The sequence below is a fragment of the Podarcis melisellensis genome, assembly GCF_964234715.1.
Source record: "Podarcis melisellensis genome assembly, chromosome: 3".
NCBI classification, from domain to species: domain Eukaryota; kingdom Metazoa; phylum Chordata; class Lepidosauria; order Squamata; family Lacertidae; genus Podarcis; species Podarcis melisellensis.
Window position 1 is genome coordinate 20,028,167 of NC_138530.1, and position 25,188 is coordinate 20,053,354.

General features: G+C 44.2%; 1 protein-coding gene across 1 annotated transcript in view; it reads right to left on the reverse strand.

Annotated features, from left to right (window-relative positions):
- Window positions 1-25,188, reverse strand: part of EPAS1 (endothelial PAS domain protein 1) — a 135,381-nt gene that overhangs the window by 22,533 nt on the left and 87,660 nt on the right. The window contains exons 5-7 of the mRNA XM_081903899.1: window positions 21,575-21,693; window positions 21,256-21,458; window positions 8,285-8,391 (exon numbers count right to left, since the gene is read on the reverse strand). Of these exons, the coding sequence (XP_081760025.1) occupies window positions 8,285-8,391; window positions 21,256-21,458; window positions 21,575-21,693 (429 nt within the window). The remainder of the gene's footprint in view (window positions 1-8,284; window positions 8,392-21,255; window positions 21,459-21,574; window positions 21,694-25,188) is intronic.

Below are 25,188 nucleotides of genomic sequence, written 5' to 3' on the forward strand. Positions count from 1 at the left end.
TGTTCTGCAGTGTCTGCGAAACATTATTATATATGGGCCTCCTAATAATCAACTTGCAACGAAGAGTCCTAATGAGAGTTGCCTGCTACATTATCAAAAAGCTTGTTACTGCTTTCATCATTAAAAAAATAAAATAAAATCACATTATGTTCTGTTACAACAAAGAGTGGCTTGTACTCTTCATTTAAAGTCACACACTGTGTGTGTGTGTGTGTCCGTGTCCAGCAGCTATTTGAATCAGCTGTATTATTCTTAGACTTATCAGTCGCTTGTTACCTAAAAGGTCTCTAAGCAACTAACAATAACAATAACAACAATAATATATTTATACCCCACCCATCTAGCTGGGTTTCCCCAGCCACTCTGGGCGGCTTCCAGCAAAAGATTAAAAAATCAAATATTAAAAGCTTCCCTAAAGAGGGCTGCCTTCAGATGTCTTCTAAAAGTCAGATAGTTGTTTATTTCTTTGACATCTGGTGGGAGGGCGTTCCACAGGGCGGGTGCCACTACCAAGAAGGCCCTCTGCCTGTACTTACATTTGTACTGTGGTATACATTATACCATGGGGGGGGGGGAGAGAGAGAACATTTACATATAGAATGTTAATGTTTTCATGCAACATACAAAAAAGCCACACACACACCCAGTAACAACCCTAGGAAGCTTTCACAAAACTGTAGATTTAGAAGGAACCCCCCCACCCCCCCAACTCATCTATTCTAACCCCCCACAATGAAGGAATCACAGCTAAAGCATCCATGACAGATGGCCACCCAACCTCTGCTTAAAAACTCCAAGCCAGGAGAGTCCACAGCCTCCCGAGGGAGACCGTTCCACTGTCAAGTGGCTCTTACTGTCAAAAAGTTCTTCCTGATGTTTAGTCGGAATCTCCTTTCTTGTAACTTGAAGCCATTGGTTTGAGTTCTACCCTCCAGAGCAGGAGAAAACCAGCTTGCTCCATCTTCCATGTGACAGCCCTTGAGATATTTGAAGATGGCTATCGTATCTCCTCTCAATCTCCTCTTTTCCAGGCTAAACACACCCAACTCCCTCGACTGTTCCTCATAAGGCTTGGTTTCCAGACCCTTTATATCTTTGGTCACCTTCCTCTGCACACCTTCCAGCTTGTCCAGATCCTTCATAAATTGTGGTGCCCAGAACTGGACACAGGTGTGATCTCACCAAGGCAGAACGTTGTTTAGTCGTGTCCAACTCTTCGTGACCCCATGGACCAAAGCACACCAGGCACTCCTGTCTTCCACTGCCTCCCACAGTTTGGTCAAACTCATGTTGGTAGCTTCGAGAACACTGTCCCACCATCTCGTCCTCTGTCGTCCCCTTCTCCTTGTGCCCTCCATCTTTCCCAACATTGGGGTCTTTTCCAGGGAGTCTTCTCTTCTCATGAGGTGGCCAAAGTATTGGAGCCTCAGCTTCATGATCTGTCCTTCCAGTGAGCACTCAGGAATAGGATTGATCTTCTTGCAGTCCATGGGACTCTCAAGAGTCTCCTCCAGCACCATAATTCAAAAGCATCAATTCTTCGGCGATCAGCCTTCTTTATGGTCCAGCTCTCACTTCCATACACCACTACTGGGAAAACACACTACTGGGTCACACGCTAGTAGGGGCCCATTGCCAGTCCCTGGAGCCTCTTGCCCCAGCTTCTCCTCCTTGCCTCTTCACCTGTCCTCTCTGGCCAAGAAAGCTGAGCAGCAAGGAAAAGGAACAGAGACTTCCACATGCCTGAAAGTCAGTCCCCACATTTAATTATTATTTGGAGGCTTTATTTCTCAATGGATTCCCTTCCTTTCCCCTTCACTTATAGAAAAACCAATCTTTTATTGTTGCAGGAACTTTGGAACTCCCTGCTTATTGACATCAGGCACACAACTTCACTGTGTCCTTTTCAGTGCCTGTTTAAAGCAGTTTTATTTAGGCAAGCCCATCCAGGCTTTTTAGCTACTGTTGATCTCCACCATGCTTTGAATATTTTAAAGCTTTTAATGCTTTATTTAAATTGCTTCAATATTATTATTTTTTTAGGAACAAAGCAGCATATATGTTTTGTTAAATGCACAAAATAAATAAAAGATACTGCTATTCTGAACAGTTTAAAGACCACAAAGAAGTCTTTGGCTAAACAGTTTACTAAAGAATTTCAACTGGCTCTCCATTGAAATGAATGGCAAGATTCAGTGGGAACAGGAACAGATCCAAATCATTCTAAAATATTAATGATGGAATATAATTAATCTCTTGCTATAGTTCTACAGCGCATTGTCAGGGCACATTATGCAATAAGACAAAGACTTTGTTTCCTTTCCCTCTATCTTTCTTCCCTGCTCCATAGGTTGCAGGGAGTGATCTATGCCAAATCTGCCAAATTAAACCCTATTATCGCCTCTGATGACTACCAATTAAGTCTCTTGGAGTGTATAGAATTTTTTATATCTGAAGCCAAGAATGCAAACAATGCTGTAGCTTATTTCAGAACAATGCCATTCCCCCATCGCAAGACAATAATACAGGACTGCAAACTTGAAGCAAGCTCTAACTTGGCAGAGGGTTGTGTAGTTTATGGGCAATGTAGATATTTTCATTAATTTGTACACTCCCCACCCCCTCGTCCCTGTGAACAATCATTTTATTATTTCCCCATTGATGGAGGATTATAGTCTTTCTGTGGGATATAGCAATAATAATATGAACGGCTTGTATTTTAGGACTGAATTTCCATTGTTTTTAGAGTTTCTGTGCTGGTTACCAGCTTGCCCATGGACATACAAGGTTGGCCTCAAACAAATCTCTCCCTCCCTCTCTCTCTCTCTCTCTCTCTCTCTCTCTCTCTCTCTCTCTCCGCATTGATTTCCCACCTGTAAAGTAGTTCAAGAGCCACTTTGTAAGGTTGGTGGAGAGAAAACAATTTTTAAACATACTACATAGAAAAGGTTCAAAGGCTGCAGACCTTCAGACGTTTATCTGGGACTGAATCCCATTGAACTTGGCGAATTGTACATAATGGCAAACATGTGCTACATAAACAACTCAACAATAGGGGGAAGAAATGCTTGTACAAGGATGTGCCCTTGTACAAGTAACTCCACTTCCCTCCACATGGTATCAAGGCGATATATACATGTGTGGGCGTGCATGCTTCTTTCCCTCTTGCTGCTAGCTCCTATAGCAGCCTGGAGAACATACCCTGGAGAAGCCCACAAGGACTGGGCAAGGGAAATAGTCTTCTATTCCAATTGTCCCCTCCCAACAATTAGCATTTAGTGGCCTTTGTAGATTCCATATAGTCATAATGGTTAATAGCAACTGATGGACCTTTCATTCTTGAACTTGTCTAATCCCTCTTCAAATCCATCTAAACTACTTTGGACTATTTTATTGGATGCATAGTTTTGCACGAGGCAAGAGACCTTCCCTATTGTCCTTCCCCTGTCCCCATGACAACTATTTCCAGACTTCTGTACCTGCCACCCACAAACCTCAGTCTCTACCCTCTTCCCTCTTTCCCACTCTTTGCAAACATAGCCAAATTATTAGAAAAACCTGGACCCTCATAGCAAAATTGCAAAGAAAAAAAAAGAGAGCAAGGCACATTTGGAAAGCAATCTATTCATTTATTCTGGATCATAATTAGCAGTAGCTCAAATAAGTTACATCCCCTTTGAAGGGGAAAAAGTTTATTCGGAATTCGCTTATAGAAATTGCTCCTTCCTTGGAGCTGTGCTGTCTTAGCTAGATGGCACTGCTTTACCGTAATGGGGAACATGAGCCTGTGGACATTCCTTTAAATCCATTGCCCTTTGGAGTCGGAACTGTATATTGTGTTTACAGGGTGAGAAGCCTCCATTCATATGTGAGAGCACATTCAAGCCTCTTTGCCATCAGAGGATGATCCCACAGCAGTTACCAGGACCATGTGTGACAGGAACAGCGGCCAGCTCAAAAATTGCATGTCACATTTCCTAGAAAGGAAGCTCTAGATTGAAGAGATTTATGCTTGTTCCTGGGAATACTGGTAGGCAATGCCCACAAGAAATGTTCCCCAGGCTTTTCACGGGAACTATGTGCCACTCCTGAGACTTAAAGGAACGCAACCTTGCAAACATGGGGTCTTCTCCATTGCTCATATAAAAACAAAAGGACCAGGCTATTAGGGAAATGAAAACTTGGGTAACTTGGGAAGCAGAACTGGAGAAGATATCCTATTGTTTGAGGCTAAAGTACAAAACTCTTAAGGTGGGAGGTGTTGGACATTACTTGCATGAAGGAAAATCTGCAACAGAAATACAATCTATGGTAATTCTCAAAGAACTGCAGGCTAAGGCTCACAAAGAGTTAGGCTAACTCTGCACTCCTTCCCCAATGCTGTACAAGTTGTGATAAAGAGAATTCATGTTCCAGGAATACCCAGAATAGTCTGGCTTTCTTCATGTGAACACTTCGAGAGATACACATTTCGTTTCTTGCTGGAGATGAGTGGAAAAAAAAGCTGACTTGGAATTCCTTTTCCAAGAGATGTCAGGTAGCCAACATACTAGATCTTTTGTAGAAAACAGCTAAGTCCTGACTATTCTCTGCCAAGCTTACCAAACCTGGCTTGTTCTTTAGTGTTAAGTTGTTACAGAAGAAAATGACTGCATGGAATCAGAACATGGGCTCCCTGGCATGAGGCCATTCTGCAGGGTGACAATACATAGCTACAAAGCGATTACATCTATTTTTAGGCATTGTGCAGAATGTTGCAGTGACAAACAATAGAAAAGGAACTAATGGGGCAAACAGGAGTGAAAATAGACCGGTGCTTGCTGTAAAATTCTCTCCTACAACATGGAAGTGTAATGGCAGGAAGGCAATAAGAGGATCTAGCTGATTTGGTTTGTTATACCAAGTACCGTATTTTTCGCTCTATAAGACACACCAGACCACAAGACGCACCTAGTTTTTGGAGGAGGAAAACAAGAAAAAAAAAATCTGAATCTCAGAAGCCAGAACAGCAAGAGGGATCGCTGTGCAGTGAAAGCAGCAATCCCTCTTGCTGATCTGGCTTCTGGGATAGCTGCGCAGCCTGCATTCGCTCCATAAGACGCACACACATTCCCCCTTACTTTTTAGGAGGGAAAAAGTGAGTCTTATAGAGCAAAAAATACGGTATTTTAATGTGGCCACATGAGATGTTGGCAATCCTGACCTCACTGAGAACTGGGGCTGCCAGTGCTTTATGGGGCCTCATGAAAATCCCTGAGTCCTCCCAGATAGCCATCCCTTGCAGGGGTCTCCATCACTTTCCTCCACACCTGTCAACAAAAGGTGGATTCAAGATCCGACAGGCTGCCTGCCACTCACAGCTGAATTCATAGGAACACAGGAAGCTGCCTTATACTGAGCCCATGAGTTCATTTAATTCAGTATTGTCTACACTGAGTGGCTGCTGCTCTCCTGGCTTCAGGAAAGAGCTTCTGCTGGTGGGACATCAGGGACCAAACTCAGAACCTTTTGCATCGAAACATATACTCTGTCACTGAGCTACAGCCCTTTTCCAGTTCTTCACCTGCCTTCCTGACCCTTTCTTGTTTCGTTGGCTGGGAAGGAGCTCCAAATTCTAAAGGGAAGGGAAAGTACCTTTCAGCTGCTACTTGCTAGCATTTATTATTGATTGCACCTCATTCTTTCTCTAAAGAGCTTAGGGTAGCACACACAAGGTATTTCCTGACCCAGCAAAACTGAGTTCCCAAAGTATGAAGGAAACAAACATAAAAAACCCTTTGTGGATGATCAATTGCAGCATACTTTTGTGTGTGAGAACCACGACCCACTTCATCAGATGCATAAATTGCTATCCTTTGTTATCGGATGAGTGCATGCATGTGAGAATTCCCAAATGACCAAATGAATGAACATATCCTTAGTAATAAAATTGCCATTCAAGTGTAGCATCTTGCCCTGTGGATTGGCTCCCCACACAAATTTCTCCCAGTGCAACAACATGTCACCACCAACTAAGGAATCTTTTGCACTGGTGCAGAGAATGTCAGTTAGCATTTCATAGTACAGAAAGTATTGATCTGATGTGTATTGATCTTTCCTATTCTAATTAATCCAATGGAGTACACATTTCTCTTCTACACATCTGCCTTTTTAAAAGATCCACATTCAAGAGTACAGTGCCCTTGGGCTACTTGGTAATGTTTAATAACTTTCTACACTGGTAGTTCTTTCTTTGTCATTACACCGAGTCTTTTCTTACCTTGGTATATAAAGATCTTAAGTGTTCCCCTTGACTAGTGGCCCACACATTATATAGCAGTACCAGCAAGATAATATAGGGGGGGGGGGCCCTCTACCTTTTTACTATTATAATGGAAGCCTTCCTAGGAGCCACCTGAGAAGACAGTGTTGGAAAAGTTTGCCTAGACCTCTTCCAATTGCAGCTGGATCAAAATTTATATATAAAGGAAGAACGTTACGATTCTGTCATTTTCTGAAAAGTCATTATATCTGTCAAAACTTCATTTCCAGTATTCAGTGTAATTTTTATGCTGGTAGCAACTAGAAATGCTGTAAAGAACAAGGCAGGACACTAACAGAAATAATTGAACATATGCATTCATGATCAACACTAAAAATAATTTATTTTGCACGCAGCTCAGAAAACCCCCGACCCTCAGGAGCTTTTTGGATGTGGGGTGGGTGGAAAGGAGCTCTATAGGAAGCAGGGGAAGCCTGAATGTGTGCATGGGACAGCAGACATGGCTATTTGTATTACATCTACAGAGAGGTAGCCGTGTGGGTCTGCCATAGTCAAAACAAAAAAAATTCCTTCCAGTAGCACCTTAAAGACCAACTAAGTTAGTTCTTGGTATGAGCTTTCGTGTGCATGCACACTTCTTCAGATACACGGGTTCTGTATCTGAAGAAGTGTGCATGCACACGAAATCTCATACCAAGAACTAACTTAGTTGGTCTTTAAGGTGCTACTGGAAGGATTTTTTTTTTGTTTTAATCCAAGAGGTTCTGGAAGTTTGTCTGTGTGAAAGAAACAAGCAGAAGGTTCATGATGTTTGGGCTATTCCTTCAGAGAAACTGAGTACAGCTGGTTCTGTTATCTTTTTCTGTCAAGGTCATGCTGACTATAATAGTAAGGCCAGAAGCACCCGTGTTTCACTCTCTGTCTCTCTTTCTGTCTGGTGTAGTGTTCTGTATCTTAACACCTTAGTGTTAAGGTTTTTAGTCTTATTACAAGTTATTGCAAGTTTATGTTAAGTCTGCAGCAACTGGATTTCTTATGGGCGGTGCCAATCCTGAATGTATTGGATTTGTGACCATTATGCTCATCTGCCTTCAGTAGCAGTAAAGCTCTGCTTTGTGAAATATAATTGCCTCTGGTCTTTTTTTTTGGGGGGGGGGGAATTCTGTTTAAGTTTTTACTCTGCTAACTATACATTGGAATCTGCTCTGCATCAATATGAGTAAGTTCATGACACAGACTAGAGTGACCATGTGTCCTACTTAACAGAGGACAGTCCTCTGTTTGAACGGCTGTCTGGTTTAAAGGTAAAGAACTGTAAGGAGGGAGAGGAAAATGGTGGCTTGATATTTTCCATCAATTTAGCAGCAACCTCGACAGCAGACTCAGCAGGCCCACAGATCACCTCATCACCTCACTCTTCCCAACTATGGCGAGATGCACCGTACTTCCATTTCAACGATGATTTAAAATTATTTTTAATTCTGCATCTACACATATAAATTTAGCATATGCAGATTTTATGCAAACCACTGTCCTCTTTTGCATTCTTTTTCGTTGAAGCATAAGTGCCCATCCTTGAGGAGAGAAGCCCTGGGACTGTGGCTAAGATCTCTGCCCCTTAACCATGATCTGCAGCCCAAGTTTGTCCTATGTTTCCAGATCATGCTTAAGGGGAAGAGATTTGAACGATTTGAACAACATGCTGAGCCAAACCTTTGGCACACTGTGCTAAAAGGACCAGGGAGGCGCAGAACTTCTGCGAACTCTTCTCTGGGAGTGAGCATGTTTGCACAGTCCCAATAAGCCATAGCTTGACTTATCATGAGGTGCTTACCAGGCCGGTGTTTGTATGAAAGTGGGCTGAAGCGGCTCATGAGCCTTAGCACCAATTATTTGCGTTGCCCACTGAATAAATAAATATGCAAATCATGCTCCTGCCAAATAAATGCAACCTCACAGCTTTGCAATGTGCTCAATAACACACATTCCTAAGAGAAAATGCAGGTTTAGAATGAGACTCACAGTTCTGATGACTTTTGGTCATATTCTCAGAGTCCAGCGCATGGTAGAATTCATAGGCAGAACGGCCCAGAAGCTCCTCAGGATGGTATCCAACTAATTCAGTGATCCTTCATGAAACAAGCAAACCAACATTTTCATTAGATATTTGGTTTCGAACATTTTTCATTTAGTGGCGTGCCTTCCCAAATTAAAGAAAATCTGAGCTTGTAAGTTTTTATTGGTATTGCCCTGAAGAAGTGTACTTCAGCTTCACTGGGACAAATAAACCTTCTTTCACGCACCTTTGTGATTTCATCTTTCTCTCCCTTTTACGCCCTGATTTAACATAGGATAGCTTCTTACATTCCTACTGAGTGGTGCATTTGGTTGCAACAAGATAGCTCTAAAAGCAGTCATATTAGCAACTGCTGATCTAAAACATAACATTAAGAACATACCAGAGCAGCATCCTCTGCTGTAGAGTTTTATCTCACTGCATCAAAGGCAAATGCACAAGTGTGGACATATCTAGATGGGACTGGGCTGAGCATCTCTTTAAATACCTGGTCCACCCCCACTTTCTTTTTTGCTGGATTTGCAGGTGCTTCTACATTTGTCTAAGCATATTTGTCCAAGGTTTTAATGTAACTACCTCTACTAGAGTACACAATTTCAGTTAAGCCCCTGTTAACTATTGCACTATAATAAACAAACATTCCTGATCACACATGCATACTGATTGCCAGATGACTGCAGCATTAAGTGCTGACCTGTGTGTGTGAATGAGCCATCACCATACACCACAAGACGTAACTTTTATGCCTTCCCCATAGATCCTGATATCAGGTTTTGAATAATACAAACACGTGCAGGCATAAAATGGCCAAAATTCTACCATACGTTTTGTATAGATGCTTCTCAGTAGAGTTTAAGAATCATTTGTCAATATTTACAAGCTGAGCATAGCAGCAAGAACACAAAATGCCCGAAGTCCCAGAGTAGTGCCACACAATGACGACATCAGTGTGTAACTTTGTATTTGATCAGCAAATGATATTTCCAAATCTAAGCAGTTCCTTGCTAGCAAATCAGGCCTTAAGACTAGAGTGAAAGGGAGGCTGGTCTCCAGTCACAGGTAAGGAATCAGGTATCCTTGTTTAGAGAGCTAACCTGCTGAGGTTAGCCCTGGTACCATTTGACACCTGCATCATTCTAAACCATGGTTAGCTTTAACCAGAGTTTGCAAACTTTGGCAAGCCTGCTATGCTAGCATTTTGCACACACATAATGAAACAGCAGAGTGAGCTTCAAAAAGATAAGGACAAGAGGAATTTGCAAACAAGGATGGAAGGAACACATAGTTCACAGAACGGTTGTCACTTTTTAACCATGGTTAAAGCACCAGGAAATGTTGTGTCTCTACTGTGCTATTCGCAACCCATGATTCTGACTGATTTATGTTGATAGAGCAGATTGGAATGGAACAGAGAGGGACCCAATTAACTTTTGACTCTTGCTCCTCTTTGGACTTCCATCATTTCTTTAGTTTTGACTCTCTAAATTGGAATTTATAGTTAGGGGTTAGCTCATTGCTTTTGGTATTTCCTTTACTAAAGCGGATATTAAACAAACAAATGCTAGGCAATACGTTAAATGATAGCTTTCCCCCAGCTGCTGTACTTATGCAATAATGTTTCGTAGCATAAATTCGGCAAAGATTTTCACACAGTGACTCCATTCCTTGCGTCACCAATGTACAAACAAGTACCAGGTTACAAATAAATGCCACTGTGAGGATTTGGCTTCGAAAGCATCAGTTGTGTACAGAGGTAATTAGAGAAAAGACTCTATTGTAGCATGTATACTGTATCAGAATGATTGATGTACATTGCTATTAAAATTCAAAGTCCCCACCTTTGTTCCTCCTCCTCCACTTTTCAGGATGTCCTTGCTATATTTTGTGCAGTTTTTGTTGTTGTTTCATTTTCACATTTTGTATAGTTTTGATCCTATCTAAGTCAAGAGTCCGTACACTAGCTACTTGTAGAACGAAACTGGAGGACGTATTTAAGAACAACGGCAGAATGAAAAGGCTACACCATGCCCCCACCTTCTGAACGACTTTGCCCCCAGATGACGTTAACCTTACAAAGCCAGGAAATACAACCTCAGAACAAGCACACAGCCTCGTCTGCCTGCAAGCACGTAATTGCCATTATCACTAATGATGGTAACACTGTATTCTCACAAGGACCCTGACTTCTGCGAAGGCTCTTCTACCCCACACACATTTTACGCAGGGTGTTGTTGTTTTTTTAAAGGACACGGAGCACGCTGGAACTTGCGTCAGCAGAAAGAAAAAGAAATCAGGCTCCCATCTGTCAGAAGAGCCCCCAAATGCGTTGTAATGCATTACATTATCTGAGAGCACATCTCGGGGGTTAACATCTGTGATGATGGAAGACCGAAACAGAACACAGATCTCCTTCCCCAGCTTAAACTAGGAGGGTAGCACCATAGCTCAATGGTGGAGAATAAGCTTTGCATGTAGAAGTTCCCAGGTCCAATCCTTGGTCTCTCCATGCAAGGCTGAGAGAGTCTCCTGTTTGAAACCGCAGAGTGTGTGTAAGCCAACATTCCCAAGCCAGGTGTTCTCAAGATATTTAGGACCTCAACTCCCATCACCCCTGTCTCTTGGCTATGTTGGCTTGGGCTGATGGGAGCTGGAGTCCAGAACTTCTGGAGGGTACCAGGAAAGGTGGTGGAGGCAGCATTGAGCTAGATGGGTCTAGCTCAGCATAAGCCTGTTCCCCATGAGTGGGAGACAGGAGGAAGTTCCAAACCCTGTCTTCATTAACTGCTCTTGTCCCCACAATCTAGGGCAGAGATAGTACCTCTGGTGGGGGGACCCGTTGTGTTCCTTCTGGGCCTCGCTCAGCTCTCACCTATGGTTCCTAGAAGCTGTCAGCATGCAACAGTGGCCACAGCCTGGGGAACAGCCTCAACTGGCTGGCTAAACCAGGGGAAGGTGAATGATGGGTCTTGAGGAACTTCCCTCATCCGAAGCAACGAGAGAAAACCCCCACATTGGCACCAACGAAAATATTTTATTCTATTCATTTAAACGATTTACCGGTAGTTAAGCAGCTTTTTCTTTGGATAAATACAATGGTATTTGGAATAGGTTTACACATAATATATTTGGTTACTGACAATTATATCGGAGTTAGGATAATAACAAAATACTGTACATTCATGATGGTGATGTAACAATATTTTTTCTTTTCTTTTTCCATTCTCACTTTCTTTCCCCCCCCCTCTATCTTTTTATAAATGAAATTCTCTTAATAAAATAATAAACGATTTCTATAACACTTAGCTACAATCGTCTCTAAGTAAAAAGTGGTTAGAGCTATGAAATCAGTCTGTATCAGGGGTGTACTATATCGGTAAACCCATTCTAGAATGACTAGAATAGTAGTTGCTGATGATGTACTAACCAAGCAGTAGGTGGCTAGAATAACTGCATCCTAAATACTAGAATAACTGCACCGATTTTGAGCTTTTGAGCAGGAAAGTGTCAAGACGGAATGCTGAACTTCCTTCATTTTTCTCTGTAACTTAAATACAACATTAAGCACTTACTACTGACTGCCCCTGCCACGCCGAACCAGTGCGTTTTTAATCCATTACTTTTCTTTCAATCTGTGCTTTACTTCCTCAATGCAACATCAACCTCGAAAAGTTCACACCCCAGAATTACCTCTTGCGGTACATGTGTCCTGCAAAAATGTCATGTTCAGCTGGATCAGATGTAATCTTGGATTACAAGGTCTCATGCATTAGGGAAAGAGGTGTTCTGTTGCCTTTTCACTGAGGCCTACTAAGAGGTAGGCACGCAGCTATTTAGATGCTAAATGTCAAGGGAACAGTGTTTATTCTCTTAAAACAGCAGGTAATGAGGAAAGCAGGGAAATTCTAAACCTGACCTATACGAGATTGAAATATTATCCAGGGATTAAGGTTTTTAAAACAGCTACTTTTGAAAACTGGATAAACCATCCATATGCCGATAAACTTTTAGCAGAACTGCCTTAATAACACACACGACCCTGCCAATTTTTGCAAAGCGAAATATGCATTTGGTTCTTTTTCCTCCACTCCCAAAACCTGTATTCATGAAATGAGTTTTATTTTTGGCTTTCTGAGCTGCCGGCAACAGTCTGCAGAAAGCGCCTCGTGGGCATCTATCCTGCTTGTTTCCAAACCTGTAGTACGTTCAGAATCAGGGTTTTTCAAAAAAAACAACAGCAACCCTAATGCACGCAGACTGCCGGCATGGAAATTGCATTAGCCAATTGCAGGTGGAACCAAGCACCAGATGTGATGCTAAATGGCCAGCCAGTGTCATGTCACTCCCTTTGCCCAAGTCCCTTTCAAGTGGCACACGTGTCAGGCATAGATAAAACCAGAAATTATGTATTGAGGTCCATATGTTCTTAGCATTGCAGCACGTTAGACAGTTTGCCCAGAAGTCTCTCTGTTTATATTTGGTTTTGCAATGGAACTATACATTGCAGTAAACATGGGACTGCCATCAAAAATGGCAGCTCGTCATCAAGTTTAACCCCTCTTTCAGTATACCTTTAAAATGCACATGTGTGCAGGGATCACCTAACTCTACCTAACTGTATCCTAAATATGGGCTGCCTAGTCTAGGAACAAGTGAGTCTGACAAATCTGGAGAAAAGCATTGCAAAATTCGAAGATGTGTGAATTTCAAAGGATGACTATACTTCAGGTTGTGTATTGTTCCGGAAAGTGAGCATTAAGTAGGTTCACCTTTAAATGTGGACAGAATCAAATTTACTTATTTATTTTATGTTCTTCATAAAATTTATACCACCGCTTTGTTGTATAGAAAACCTCAAAGTGTTTTATGGAAGGATAAAACAAGAAAAATCAAAGAAAAATTCACAACCCTGCTTTAAGACATGAGGAAGTTAAGATGCAAAAGTAGATTAAAATTACCTCTAAGTGCCTGGGTAGGCTTATCTCCTCAAGAATGTTTTTAGCAGGTGCCAAAAAGAATGCAGTGATGACACCTGCTCGGTTTCAATCAGCAGGGAGTTCTAAAGTGCAGGCGCTGCCACACTAAATGATCAGATATTTACAATCGCAGAATGGGTATTATGTGGCACCTGTAGCTGTGACAATTCCATTGATCCAAACGGTCAAGTGGGGATTTCTCTGCCACCCCAATGTAGTCTAATAGCCCACCTTTTGCAGAAGTTGAAAGATTTGGTGCAGCACAGGACGGGGAAGATTTATCTCCGAGACTAAGGATAGTGGATGCCACACTTTACGCAATATAGTCGTACTTTGAATGCCTTGCGAGTCTAACATTTTGGCTCCTATACGCCGCAAACCCGGAAGTGAGTGTTCCGGTTTGCGAACATTCTTTGGAACCTGAATGTTTGACGTGGCTTCTGATTGGCCGCAGGAGCTTCCTACAGCCAATTGGAAGCTGTGCCTTGGTTTCTGAACATTTTGGAAGTCAAACGGACTTCTGGAACAGATTCCATTCGACTTCCGAGGTTCCACTGTACTGGGCTATATGGCTTAGGTAAGGATAAAGCCACTGGTATGTCCCTATGAAAGAAACCTTCTCCACAACCAAAACACTGGTTTAAAGCTCTCTCACACACAATAACTGACATATCCAGTTCCAGGGCCTGCATAAGACATTTTGTCGCATGAGGCCAAAGCCAGTTCTCCAACCTTCCCCATACCACATAAAGAAACAAATTGGACCTACAGTTCAAGCAGACAGCATCTCCTGCTGCGTCTGATGTAGGGATATCTGAAAATTTCAGTGGAAATGGAAAAGGAAGTGGAAATTGCTGCAGTTTGTGTGTTCACCTGTGGCCAGGAATGGAATTACCAGAAATTAGCAGCCGCTGGAAACCACAGGGAGGAAGAGCGCTCTTGTCCTCAGGTCCCACTTCTGGGTTTCCCACAGGTATCCAGTTGGCCACTGTGAGAACAGGATATTGGACTAGATGGGCCTGATCCAGCAGGGGGTCTTCTTATGTTCTTATGGAAATTGATCATGTGAATATAATTGGTATTTGTTCACATCACTGTTGTGGTGTTGTTGTTTTTAAAAGTTCACAAGCGATGTGCAATTAATGACCTTTTTTACATTGTTGCGTAACATATGTGCAAGTTCAGCTTGCATTCAGTAGCAGGCAGCGAGATGAATAATGTAGCATTTTGGTGGAAACAGAACTGCAGTGGAAGGGAAACGGTGCTGATTGTGACAAACGCAGGCCAGAATGGAAATCACTGTTTTCTTACATCCCTGAGGACAGCAGGCTAGTTTATGACATGCAGGTTAGGCCCCCAAGGCACACACACAATTCTCCCAACATCTTGCTGATGCCCCATACCATCTGTTGCTGGAGATTGCTTCCTCACTCTCCTTAATGGTACCCTTGTCCTGTTAACTTATAAAAAAGTAACAGAGTTGAACCCACACTTAAGCTTATTTCCATCTCACAAACACACAGGAACATGAACTTAGTTCTGAAGATGGCCCCAGTTCAAACAAATAGTGGAATGAAACAGTTTTTACAAATAATGGAATGAAATAACCAGTTGTTGTTTTTAATGTGGTTTTAGCCACCGTTCCTGCAGGAACTTGTTGCATTTTTCTAACATCTATATTTCAAAAAGACCGTAGCTGCTAATTAGAGAAAGTCGTGTTAGATGTGTTAGGCAACCTGCTATCCTTCAAGCAATGGACTAATATGTAGGTAAGCAACAAACAAGCATAACATGGCCTGCAAGCTGAAGTCTGATATAGTTTTCCCTTGGGAAAGCTTTCCCCCTTGAATGACTCCAACTCATGGGTGAGTTGCCACATGGTCAGGGGAGCGTCACAGCAGCTAATCTGTTGCATGCTGCCTACTCTGTATATACCAGTGGTCGAGAACCTAATTAGGTCTGCCAGGGCCACCCATTTAGTTTGCAAGGCCATGTGGGCCAAGTCATGCTCTCCTGCCCTGTGTCTGATGCCATATATACAAAGCCCCCTGCACAGCACTTTGCAAGCCCCTGCAATCAGTTGATCACCAGGGACGCGGGTGGCGCTGTGGGTTAAACCACAGAGCCTAGGGCTTGCCGATCAGAAGGTCAGTGGTTCGAATCCCCGCGACGGGGTGAGCTCCCATTGCACGGTCCCTGCTCCTGCCAACCTAGCAGTTCAAAAGCACGTCAAAGTGCAAGTAGATAAATAGGTACCACTGCAGCGGGAAGGTAAACACCGTTTCCGTGTGCTGCTCTGGTTCGCCAGAAGCGGCTTAGTCATGACGGCCACATGACTCAGAAGCTGTACGCCAGCTCCCTCGGCCAATAAAGCGAGATGAGCGCCGCAACCCCAGAATCGGTCACGACTGGACCTAATGGTCAGGGGTCCCTTTACCTTTATGCACATGCTTTGCAAGCTCAGACTGTCCACTGTTTGTCTGGCACTCATAGTCAGCAGTGTATACTAATGGCAAGCTCATTCTCAGAATGCAAATCCTCATCTGGGCAGCACCCATGCGGAAGAGGGAACCCCCCACAGCTAGTGGGAACCCCATGGTTTGCAGAAGTACAAGAAATCAGGGGTCTTAAAAGTTGCCAGCAGGAGCACCTGCTGGAGAAGGACTATAGCTCAGTGCTTTGTATGCAGAAAGTCCCAGGTTAAATCTTTGGCATCTCTAGGTATGGCTGGAAAAGTCTGAAGCCCTAGAGGGATGGAGCCGGTCAGTATGACAAATGCTGTGCTTAGAGGGACAAACAGTCTGATTCTGATTCCTATGATGATCTGCCTTAGCTTGGCCCTCACTAATCCAAAATCAGAAAAATAACATTGTGGACCTGGTCTAGTATTTGCTTTTAAAGTTGGATTCACCATTAACTTCAGTTTAAATGTCTGACGAAAGAGACTTACTAACTGCTGCATTCCAAATGCTTTCAGCAGCTCTCACTTCCATGGTGAGAAATGTCTGGGTTTTTGCCAACAGAACCAGGAAGTGTGTGTTTTGAGTATCACTCTTTGCCTTTTTTGGGCGAAATCCCCCTTAAAAAGCCCAACAACGTCTTGAAATACGGGAACCCTACATGGCAGGTTAAGGGGAAGGATTATTTCTGCTTTAATGAGGAAGCGCTGGTCAGCTGCAGAGTTCATTAATCTAGAAGGATTTATTAATTGTATTTGCAGCAGAAGCAGTTTTAGCGCTGTGTTTGAAAGTGGGGCATCCTATCTTATGGGAAAGCAAGTGGAAAAACCTGAGCGTTGCACAATGGCAAGGAAAGCATATTTCCCAGCACTGCCTGACAAACCACGAGGCTTTTGGGACAAATATCCATTGCTGACTTTGTTTAATAAAGGGACTTTGAGGATTTTGCATCACTCCCTGTTCTTCGTCACCTCTTCCTGATCTGGGAGTGCCTGCCAGGGCATTTCCGCAGGAGGAAAACACTTATCTGGCTGGCCCATATCCTTTCCCCTCTTGGTGCCCATTTAGATTGGGCGGGCTGCTCTTTTCACCTCTTGCTGCCAGGCTGCAACCCTACGCAGGCTTACCAGAACTGCCCTGCTGGATTTAGGGGGTTCTGCTTCAGTTTAGGATGAAGGCTTGTTTGCCCCCTCACGTTTCCTCCAAAGAGCCTGCGGCAGTGCAAACAGGGATCTCCCATTTTATCCTCGACAGCCTTGGTCAAGTATATCTGAAGGAGCGTCTCCAACCCCATCGTTCTACCCAGACACTGAGGTCCAGCGCCGAGGGCCTTCTGGTAGTTCCCTCACTCCAAGAAGCCAATTACAGATAGGTAGCCGTGTTGGTCTGCCATAGTCAAAACAAAAAAATTCCTTCCAGTAGCACCTTAAAGACCAACTAAGTTAGTTCTTGGTATGAGCTTTCGTGTGCATGCACACTTCTTCAGATACACAAGAAGCCAAGTTACTGGGAACCAGGCCTTTCGGTAGTGGCACCCACCTTGTGGCACGCCCTCCCATAAGATGTCAAAGTGATAAACAACTACCTGACATTCAGAAGACATCTTAAGGCAGGCCTGTTTAGGGAAGCTTTTAAAGTTTGATGCATTACGGTATTTTAATATTCTGTTGGAAGCCGCCCAGAGTGGCTGGGGAAACCCAGCCGGATGTGCAGGGTATAAATAATAAATTATTATTATTATTATTATTATTATTATTATTATTATTATTATTATTACTACTACTACTATGTCCTCATCAACCACCCTCCCTGTCAGTGGCTGGAAAAGGTTCAGAAAAAGGGGGACCCCCAGAACAATGAAGAAGAAGAAGAAGAAGAAGAAGAAGAAGAAGAAGAAGAAGAAGAAGAAGAGTAGGAGTAGTAGTAGTAGTAGTTTGGATTTGATACCCCGCCTGGCCAATAACCAGGCCAATAACCCATCTAGCCCAGTGTCCTGTTCTGCCAGTAGCCAACCTGCTGTCCATGGGAAACAGGACCTCAGCACGGTCGCACTTGTGATTCCCAGCACAAGTAGGAGAAGAAGAGTTAGGATTTGCTATCCCGCTTTATCACTACCCTAAGGAGTCTCAAAGCGGCTAACATTCTCCTTTCCCTTCCTCCCCCACAACAAACACTCTGTGAGGTGAGTGGGGCTGAGAGACTTCAGAGAAGTGTGACTGGCCCAACCAAGGTCACCCAGCAGCTGCATGTGGAGGAGCGGAGATGCAAACCCGGTTCCCCAGATTACGAGACTACTGCTCTTAACCACAACACCACACTGGCTCTCAAGTGTATGGAGCGACTCCCCTGAGGAGGAAAGGTTGCAGCGTTTGGGAATTTGGGGTTTAGAGAAAAGGCAAGTCAGAGATGCCATGACAGATGTTCATAAAATTAGTAAAACGATGAAACTTGTTCCCACAGGAGGCAGTGATGTCCCCCAACTTGGATGGCTTTAAAAGGAGATTAGACAAATCCCATGGACAAGAGAGCTATTGATGGCTACTAGCCCAAATGGCTATCCTCTGCTTCCACAGTCAGAGGCAGAAAAGCTTCTGAATACCAGTTGCTGGAAGCCACAGCAGGGGAGTGGGCTCCTGTGTTTGAATCCTGCTGTTGGTTTCCCACAGGCATCTGGGTGGCCACTGTGGGAACAGGATGCTGGACGAGATGGGCCCTTGGCCCAGTGCAGTACCCTCTTCTTAACATAGAATTGTATAATTCAAGAAGACCACAAAGGTCACCTGTCCCCCTGCAATGCAGGAATTTTTTGCAGAACATGGGGCACAAAGCCCACAACCCTGTGATGAAGTCTCACACTCTACTGACTGAGCTTCTTACACTAACTAAGGTTGAGATATACCCAAAGGACCACCTCTTTCCCTATGAACCTACCTGGACCCTGAGCTTATCTTTTGAGGCCCTTCTCTGTGTGTCTCCTCCTTGAGAGGTTTGGAGGGTGGCACCACGAGAACAAGTCTTCTCTGCAGTGGCTCCTCGTCTGTGGAATGCTCTCCCCAGGGAGGTTCGTCAGGCCTTTGGTTGATCTGATTTATATCCTATGCCCTTTTAAAATGTGTTTTTTTGGGGGGAGGGAAGGGCTATTGGGTTGTTTTTATTTTTATTAGGTATTTTGTGGTTTTATATCTTGATTTTATTCTGTGAACCGCCCTGAGACCTCCAGGTATAGGGCAGTATATAAATTCTCATAATCATACTCATAATAATACAGTCATACCTCGGGTTAAATGCTTCAGGTCGAGCGTTTAAATGCAGCAACCCGGAAGTAACTGAATGCGTTACTTCCGGGTTTTGCCACATGCGCATGCTCATGCGCAGACACTCAAAATGATGTCACGTGCATGCGCAGAAGCGGCAACTCACAACCTGCGCATGCGCAGATGTGCGTTCTACTTAGGATGTGAACGGGGCTCCGGAACGGATCCTGTTCGCATCCAGAGGTACCACTGTAGAGAGATGACGATGTCCAACACCGCCCAGGCTACATTCAGACAACCCTTATCTGATAATTTCCCAGATTAATTTAGAATCAGTGCCATTCTGTGACATGCTCATAAGATTAGGACTGCAGCTTCCTTTTACCATATTGTAAGCATCCTCAGCGCCGGCCAGGGCCTTTTGCTGCTTGGCTGAGACAAAGCAGCAAATGACTCACCCCTCACTCAAAACTACACAGCACACAAAGCTAGTTGATTTATTTTGGGACCTGGGGCAGAAAGTCCCACAGGAGTCTGTCTCCCTCTGAGGCAGCAAAAAGACAATATGAAATTAAATAACTCTTTGCTGCCCTTTCATGATGTCCCAGATTCACTGCCTGAGCTGGTTACTTCATTCTGTCTAATGGTAGGACAGGCCCTGGCCATTCTATTTCTATGAAAAACACTGTGTGTGTGTGTGTGTGTGTTGTGCAGACTTGCATTGCTTTATTCCCACATCCAACACAGATTCAGGGCATATTTTTTAAGCAACGGGATATTTACTATGCCAAATCCTAAAGCATATTCTGATCCCCATCACAAGTTGCCTTTGTTTGTCATAAGAGCATTAGTTTAAATCTTTCTTACAACCACTCAACTTTCTTTTTTCCTCTCATGGTGGGTTCAGGGCAGTGCTGAATGTTGCCCTCTTTTATTTCCAGGCCTTATGAAATATTCTCACGGAAGCTGAACTCCTGCAAATGTTTAACTCAGACAGGACGTGAACAGTCCCATTGTCTTTCCTAGGTTGATCTCAAAAAGAATGCTCATGGGCCCGTGTTGGTTTTTTAGGCCCTGTGTTAAATTATATAAATAAATCCCATGATGCAACAGGAAAGCTTGACCTGGCATTGCTGGGAGTACTGGAATGGCAAGAGAAACAAAAGGATTGCAAGGAAAGGATTAGCGCCAAGACGGATGCTTTAGATGAGGCCTGCTGCAACTTGTGAGCAGGGCTTGCTGAATTTTACGCAGTAGCCTACAAAAGCTTTTGACATGTTGAATTGGTTAGTCTTTCAGATGCCACAAGAGACTTCCTTTTGTTTAAAAAAGACTAGAAGTCATTGCCAAGGCAAGTTACAAAATACATGAATTGGCCAGATGCATGTGACTTGGGTATCTCACAACTTGCACAGTCTTGCTTCAGTCCCGCCTTTGCCAATCGGATTCCTTCCACATATTTTGGACCACAATTCCCATCAGCCGCAGGCAGCGCAACCATGTTGGGAGTAGGTAATAAGTCTGTGCTGGCTGTGGGTGATGGGAGTTGTAGTCCAGAACATCTGGAGTGTGCTCAGTTGACAACCACTATTTACTCTCATGGAAACATTGCATAAAACACAGGTTGGACAGAGGAATCGCCTCTACCTTTTAGACTTTTTACCATATCAACTGGTTCAGGTGTAGGATCAGGATTCCTAGTTGAGCAGAAGTTGCCCACTTCAGATCTTTCTGCTCAATGCAGGAAGGTCTTCCTGCTCAATGAAGGCAAAGCATGTAGGATGGGGATACTGGGGCAAAGTGTACCCCCTGTGCCCCCTACCCACATGCCCAAATGGGGCGAATGTGATATTGTTATACAGGGCAGGCACAAACTCTCCAAAACTCTCCGAAAGGGAAGAACAGGGTTGTTCTAAAGTCATAGCACACCAAGACCAGACAAAAATACTTTGAATTCCCAGCAGCCAGCTTAAAATGTTTAGCAGCAAAATTCTATACAGAAGTGAGTATATGTTTAAATTCTTTTGCATCGGCCTCCTCTTTTTTTTTACTTGCCACGGGTTTTTCTAATCCTGGGGGAACCGTTCTCCCTATCGAGCCATATGTCTCCTTTGGGGTTTGCCTAAGTAACTGCGTTTTGCTCTGGTGTCTAAGAATATTCTTTAAAGAAGGGTGCCTCTCAATTTATCATGCCGGAGAGGCATTATGAGCGAATAGCTGGTCTTTTTACCTGTCATCACAGTAGGTGAATTTCATGTCCATGCTGTGACGGCTCAAGAACGTCTTGCTGTCCAGGGGGATGTCAGTATTGGAAGGGTGTTGAATGGGTTCACACATTAATATCAGGCAAGACAAGAGAGGCTCTTTGTAGCCACAGAGAGCATGAGGAGGGCATGTATTATAGACCTTCAGTTGTCCAGTGCAGTGCAAAACCTGAAACATAAAGAAACTATTTGTATGAAGACAAGGGTTTTGATTTTTTTAAAAAAAAACCAAAGCAACTTGAGTAGATTAAATCTTTCAAAAAACATACGTTAAAAAAAAAGTACCTTCCATGTGGCCGATTTTAGATTCACAGTTCTGCCTCTGTTGGTAACAGTGCATTTCATTCTCATGAAGAAGTCCCGCTCCATGGTCACCTCTTTATTCTTTTTCCCAAAGCCTGGGCCTGAGAAAAATGTGGACAAGATTCTTTTTTAAGGCTTGTTTTGCACTTTCCGTTGCATGCTCTAGTAACCAGCAGCAAAGTAAGTTATTTCGGAAGGACCAGAGGAGGAACATTCCCAAAACCGCTGTGATCAACTAGCTACACACTTTGAGGATAAAGTTAATCGATTTTGGGGTGACCTTGGCAGTTCCAGATGAAGTCCCTAATGCCAAATCACTGATGTGGTGTGAGATCAGTTTCAGCTTATGCAGTCTGCTGATGTGAACAAGGTGCTGGCACCTCTATGTCCAACCACATGCCCTCTGACTCTCTTGGCTTAGTCAATCTAGCAGAGGGGGTTGACTGGTTGGGCATGGTTAATGCTTCACTGCATGGGAGGCTGGTCCATGGTGCCTTGAAAGAGACAGTGGTACAGTCACTCCTAAAAAACAGGCCCCGGATCCCTTGGACTGGAATAACCTTCAACCAGTCAAGAATATCTGCCCTTGGGGGAAGGTGATGGGAGACAGCTGCAAGCAATCTTTGATGACATTGATTTAGATCTGTTCCAATCTGGGTTCAGGCTAAGTTGCCCTTGGTTGCTTCGATGGATGACTTTGACCAGGGCATGAGGACTGTGACCTTGCTTATTGATCTCTTCACAGCTTTTGTTACCGTTGACCATGGTACTCTTCTGAACCAGCCCCATGGAATGAAAATTGGGAGCACTGTGTAGGTGCTGGTCATATCTACAAGACCAAGTCCAGAGAGTAGCCTGCCTAAAATATTTACGTTTAGGCAAGCACATCCAAACACATGTGGGACACGGGAGGCGCTGTGGTCTAAACCACTGAGCCTCTTGAGCTTGCCAATCAGGAGGTTGGTGGTTCGAATCCCCATGATGGGGTGAGCTCCCATTGCTCGGTCTCAGCTCCTGCCAACCTAGCAGTTCGAAAGCACCCCAAAAAGTGCAAGTAGATAAATAGGTACTGCTCCGGCGGGAAGGTAAACGGCATTTCCGTGCACTGCTCTGGTTTCGGTGTTCCGTTGTGCCAGAAGCGGCTTAGTCATGGTGGCCACATGACCCAGAAAAAACTGTCTGCAGAGCAGACAAATGCTGGCTCCCTCGGCCTATAAAGCGAGATGAGCGCCGCAACCCCAGAGTCATTCACAACTGGACTTAACTGTCAGGGGTCCTTTACCTTTTTATCCAAACATAGATGTCGGCATCTTTTATTCCTTCTTACCTTTAAATGTTTTTAATTCCCTTTAACTGTTTTCTTTGACAATTTTAACAATCCTTGCAAACAACTTACAGGTATATAAATTTTGCTAAATAAATATGCTAATCCCTGTGTAAAAACTGTCCCACTTTGTTCTGGGCATGTTGACCATCCAGTCTGGTGAAGCCATCTTCATCAGCACCACTCACTTAATCTGAGAACAGTTTGGGTGGGTTCAGAGAACAATGCGATTCCCATGAGGTTTGCAATTTATCACATGATAAGATGCTCATTTCATCACATGATGCAGGGAGGGGGAAGAAAGCTCAGAAGCGCAAGAGAGATAGATAAACACTTTGTCCACAGGTTAACAGATTATTTGATCCACCCTGTTATCTGTTGTTTCGATTACTCTACAAAGTTTCTGTGCAGCTGATTGAGAAACCAGGTGATTATCATCTCCCTAGAAGAGTTCTCTGCTTGGCATTGCTGCACTGAAGGTTAACTGGTGACATTCTAAAGCAGTGATGGGAAAATATATGGACTCCTATCAACCCCAGCCAACATGGCCAATAGTAATGGATTATCTGAACTGCAGCCAAGCAGTAGATGGAGTGCCACAAACTTCCCATCCCTGTTTTAAGGCAGCCTTTAGCATCTCTGGGCATGCTGGCTGGGGCGGAGGTGAGTTGTAGTCCAAAACATCTGCAGGGCAGTAGGTGGGGGAAAGCTGTTCAAAGCAATTATTGCTCTATGTACTGTATCCTAAAACACTTCAGCCATTGCTTAGGCCTCAGGATGCGTCTTGGGTGAGATCTGGAACAGACGGTGGATTCAAATGCTCTGCTCACTGCAGGCAAAAGCCAACACCTTAATAAGTTAATTCCTTCGTTTGTCCAAATACAGAATCCCCAAGGCCCTATAAAGCAGATCCTCTTGGAAGAGTGAAATGTGTTTCCTGGCACAGTAGCTACCATCTCCTTGTGCTAGGGGGAATTAGGGAGTGACCATCATAGGCGCCGACTCCATGGGGCCTGAGGGGGCCCGAGCCCCCTCAAAAATTCGTTTGGGGGGGCTCCGCCCCCCCCAATAATTTAAGAAAATTATTACCGTATTTTCCCCTCAAAAAGAGGAAGCGGCTGCTTTCCTGCATTCTGCCTCAGGGTCTTACTGCCCACCCTCCTCTGTTTCCTTGCTGTGTTTGCTCAAACGGAACAAAGAGCAGGGAAAGCCCCTCCCCTCCAGGCAAGGAGAGGGCTGAAAACATGCAGGAGGGAGAGAGAGAGAGAGCTGGCTGGCTTGGGTGGGTAGGTGAGGGAAAACTTTTGCCTTCCTTTCCTCCCTCCCGTTAAATCCCTCTCCTGCATTCTTAGCCAGCTGCTTCTCTGCACACCCCTCTCGTGCTCCTTGTCCGTTCTGTGTTTTTCCTTCCCTCCCCACTTAAAATGTGGTTAAAAAGCATGGATCCACATGGATCCTCAGGATCTTTGCATTGGGTTACCCCAAATTCACCAACAGATCACATAGCATGTCCATGGCTACAGCCTGCCCCCCAAAAATCACGCACCCACTGTTGCCTGGGGCTGCAGTGGTGCAAAAATGTGGTTAAAAAGCATGGATCCACATGGATCCTCAGGATCTTTGCATTGGGTCACCCCAAATTCACCATCAGATCACATAGCATGTCCATGGCTACAGCCTGCCCCCCAAAAATCACACACCCACTGTTGCCTGGGGCTGCAATGGTGCAAAAACGTGGTTACAAAGCATGGATCCACAGGGATCCTCAGGATCTTTGCATTGGGTCACCCCAAATTCACCATCAGAGCACATAGCATGTCCATGGCTACAGCCTGCCCCCCAAAAATCACACACCCACTGTTGCCTGGGGCTGCAATGGTGCAAAAATGTGGTTACAAAAATGGATCCACAGGGATCCTCAGGATCTTTGCATTGGGTCACCCCAAATTCACCATCAGAGCACATAGCATGTCCATGGCTACAGCCTGCCCCCCAAAAATCACACACCCACTGTTGCCTGGGGCTGCAATGGTGCAAAAACGTGGTTACAAAGCATGGATCCACAGGGATTCTCAGGATTTTTGCATTGGGTCACCCCAAATTCACCATCAGATCACATGTCTGTGGCCACAGCATGAAGCACAAAAATGATACATCATTAATATTCACCGCCCACGGCGGCAGCCGATCGGCTGCCGCAAAGGGCGGGCCCTCACAGGTTCACTTAAGGTCGGGGCAGCCCGGGGCTCGCCCCTTTTGTTCCCCCAGCAGC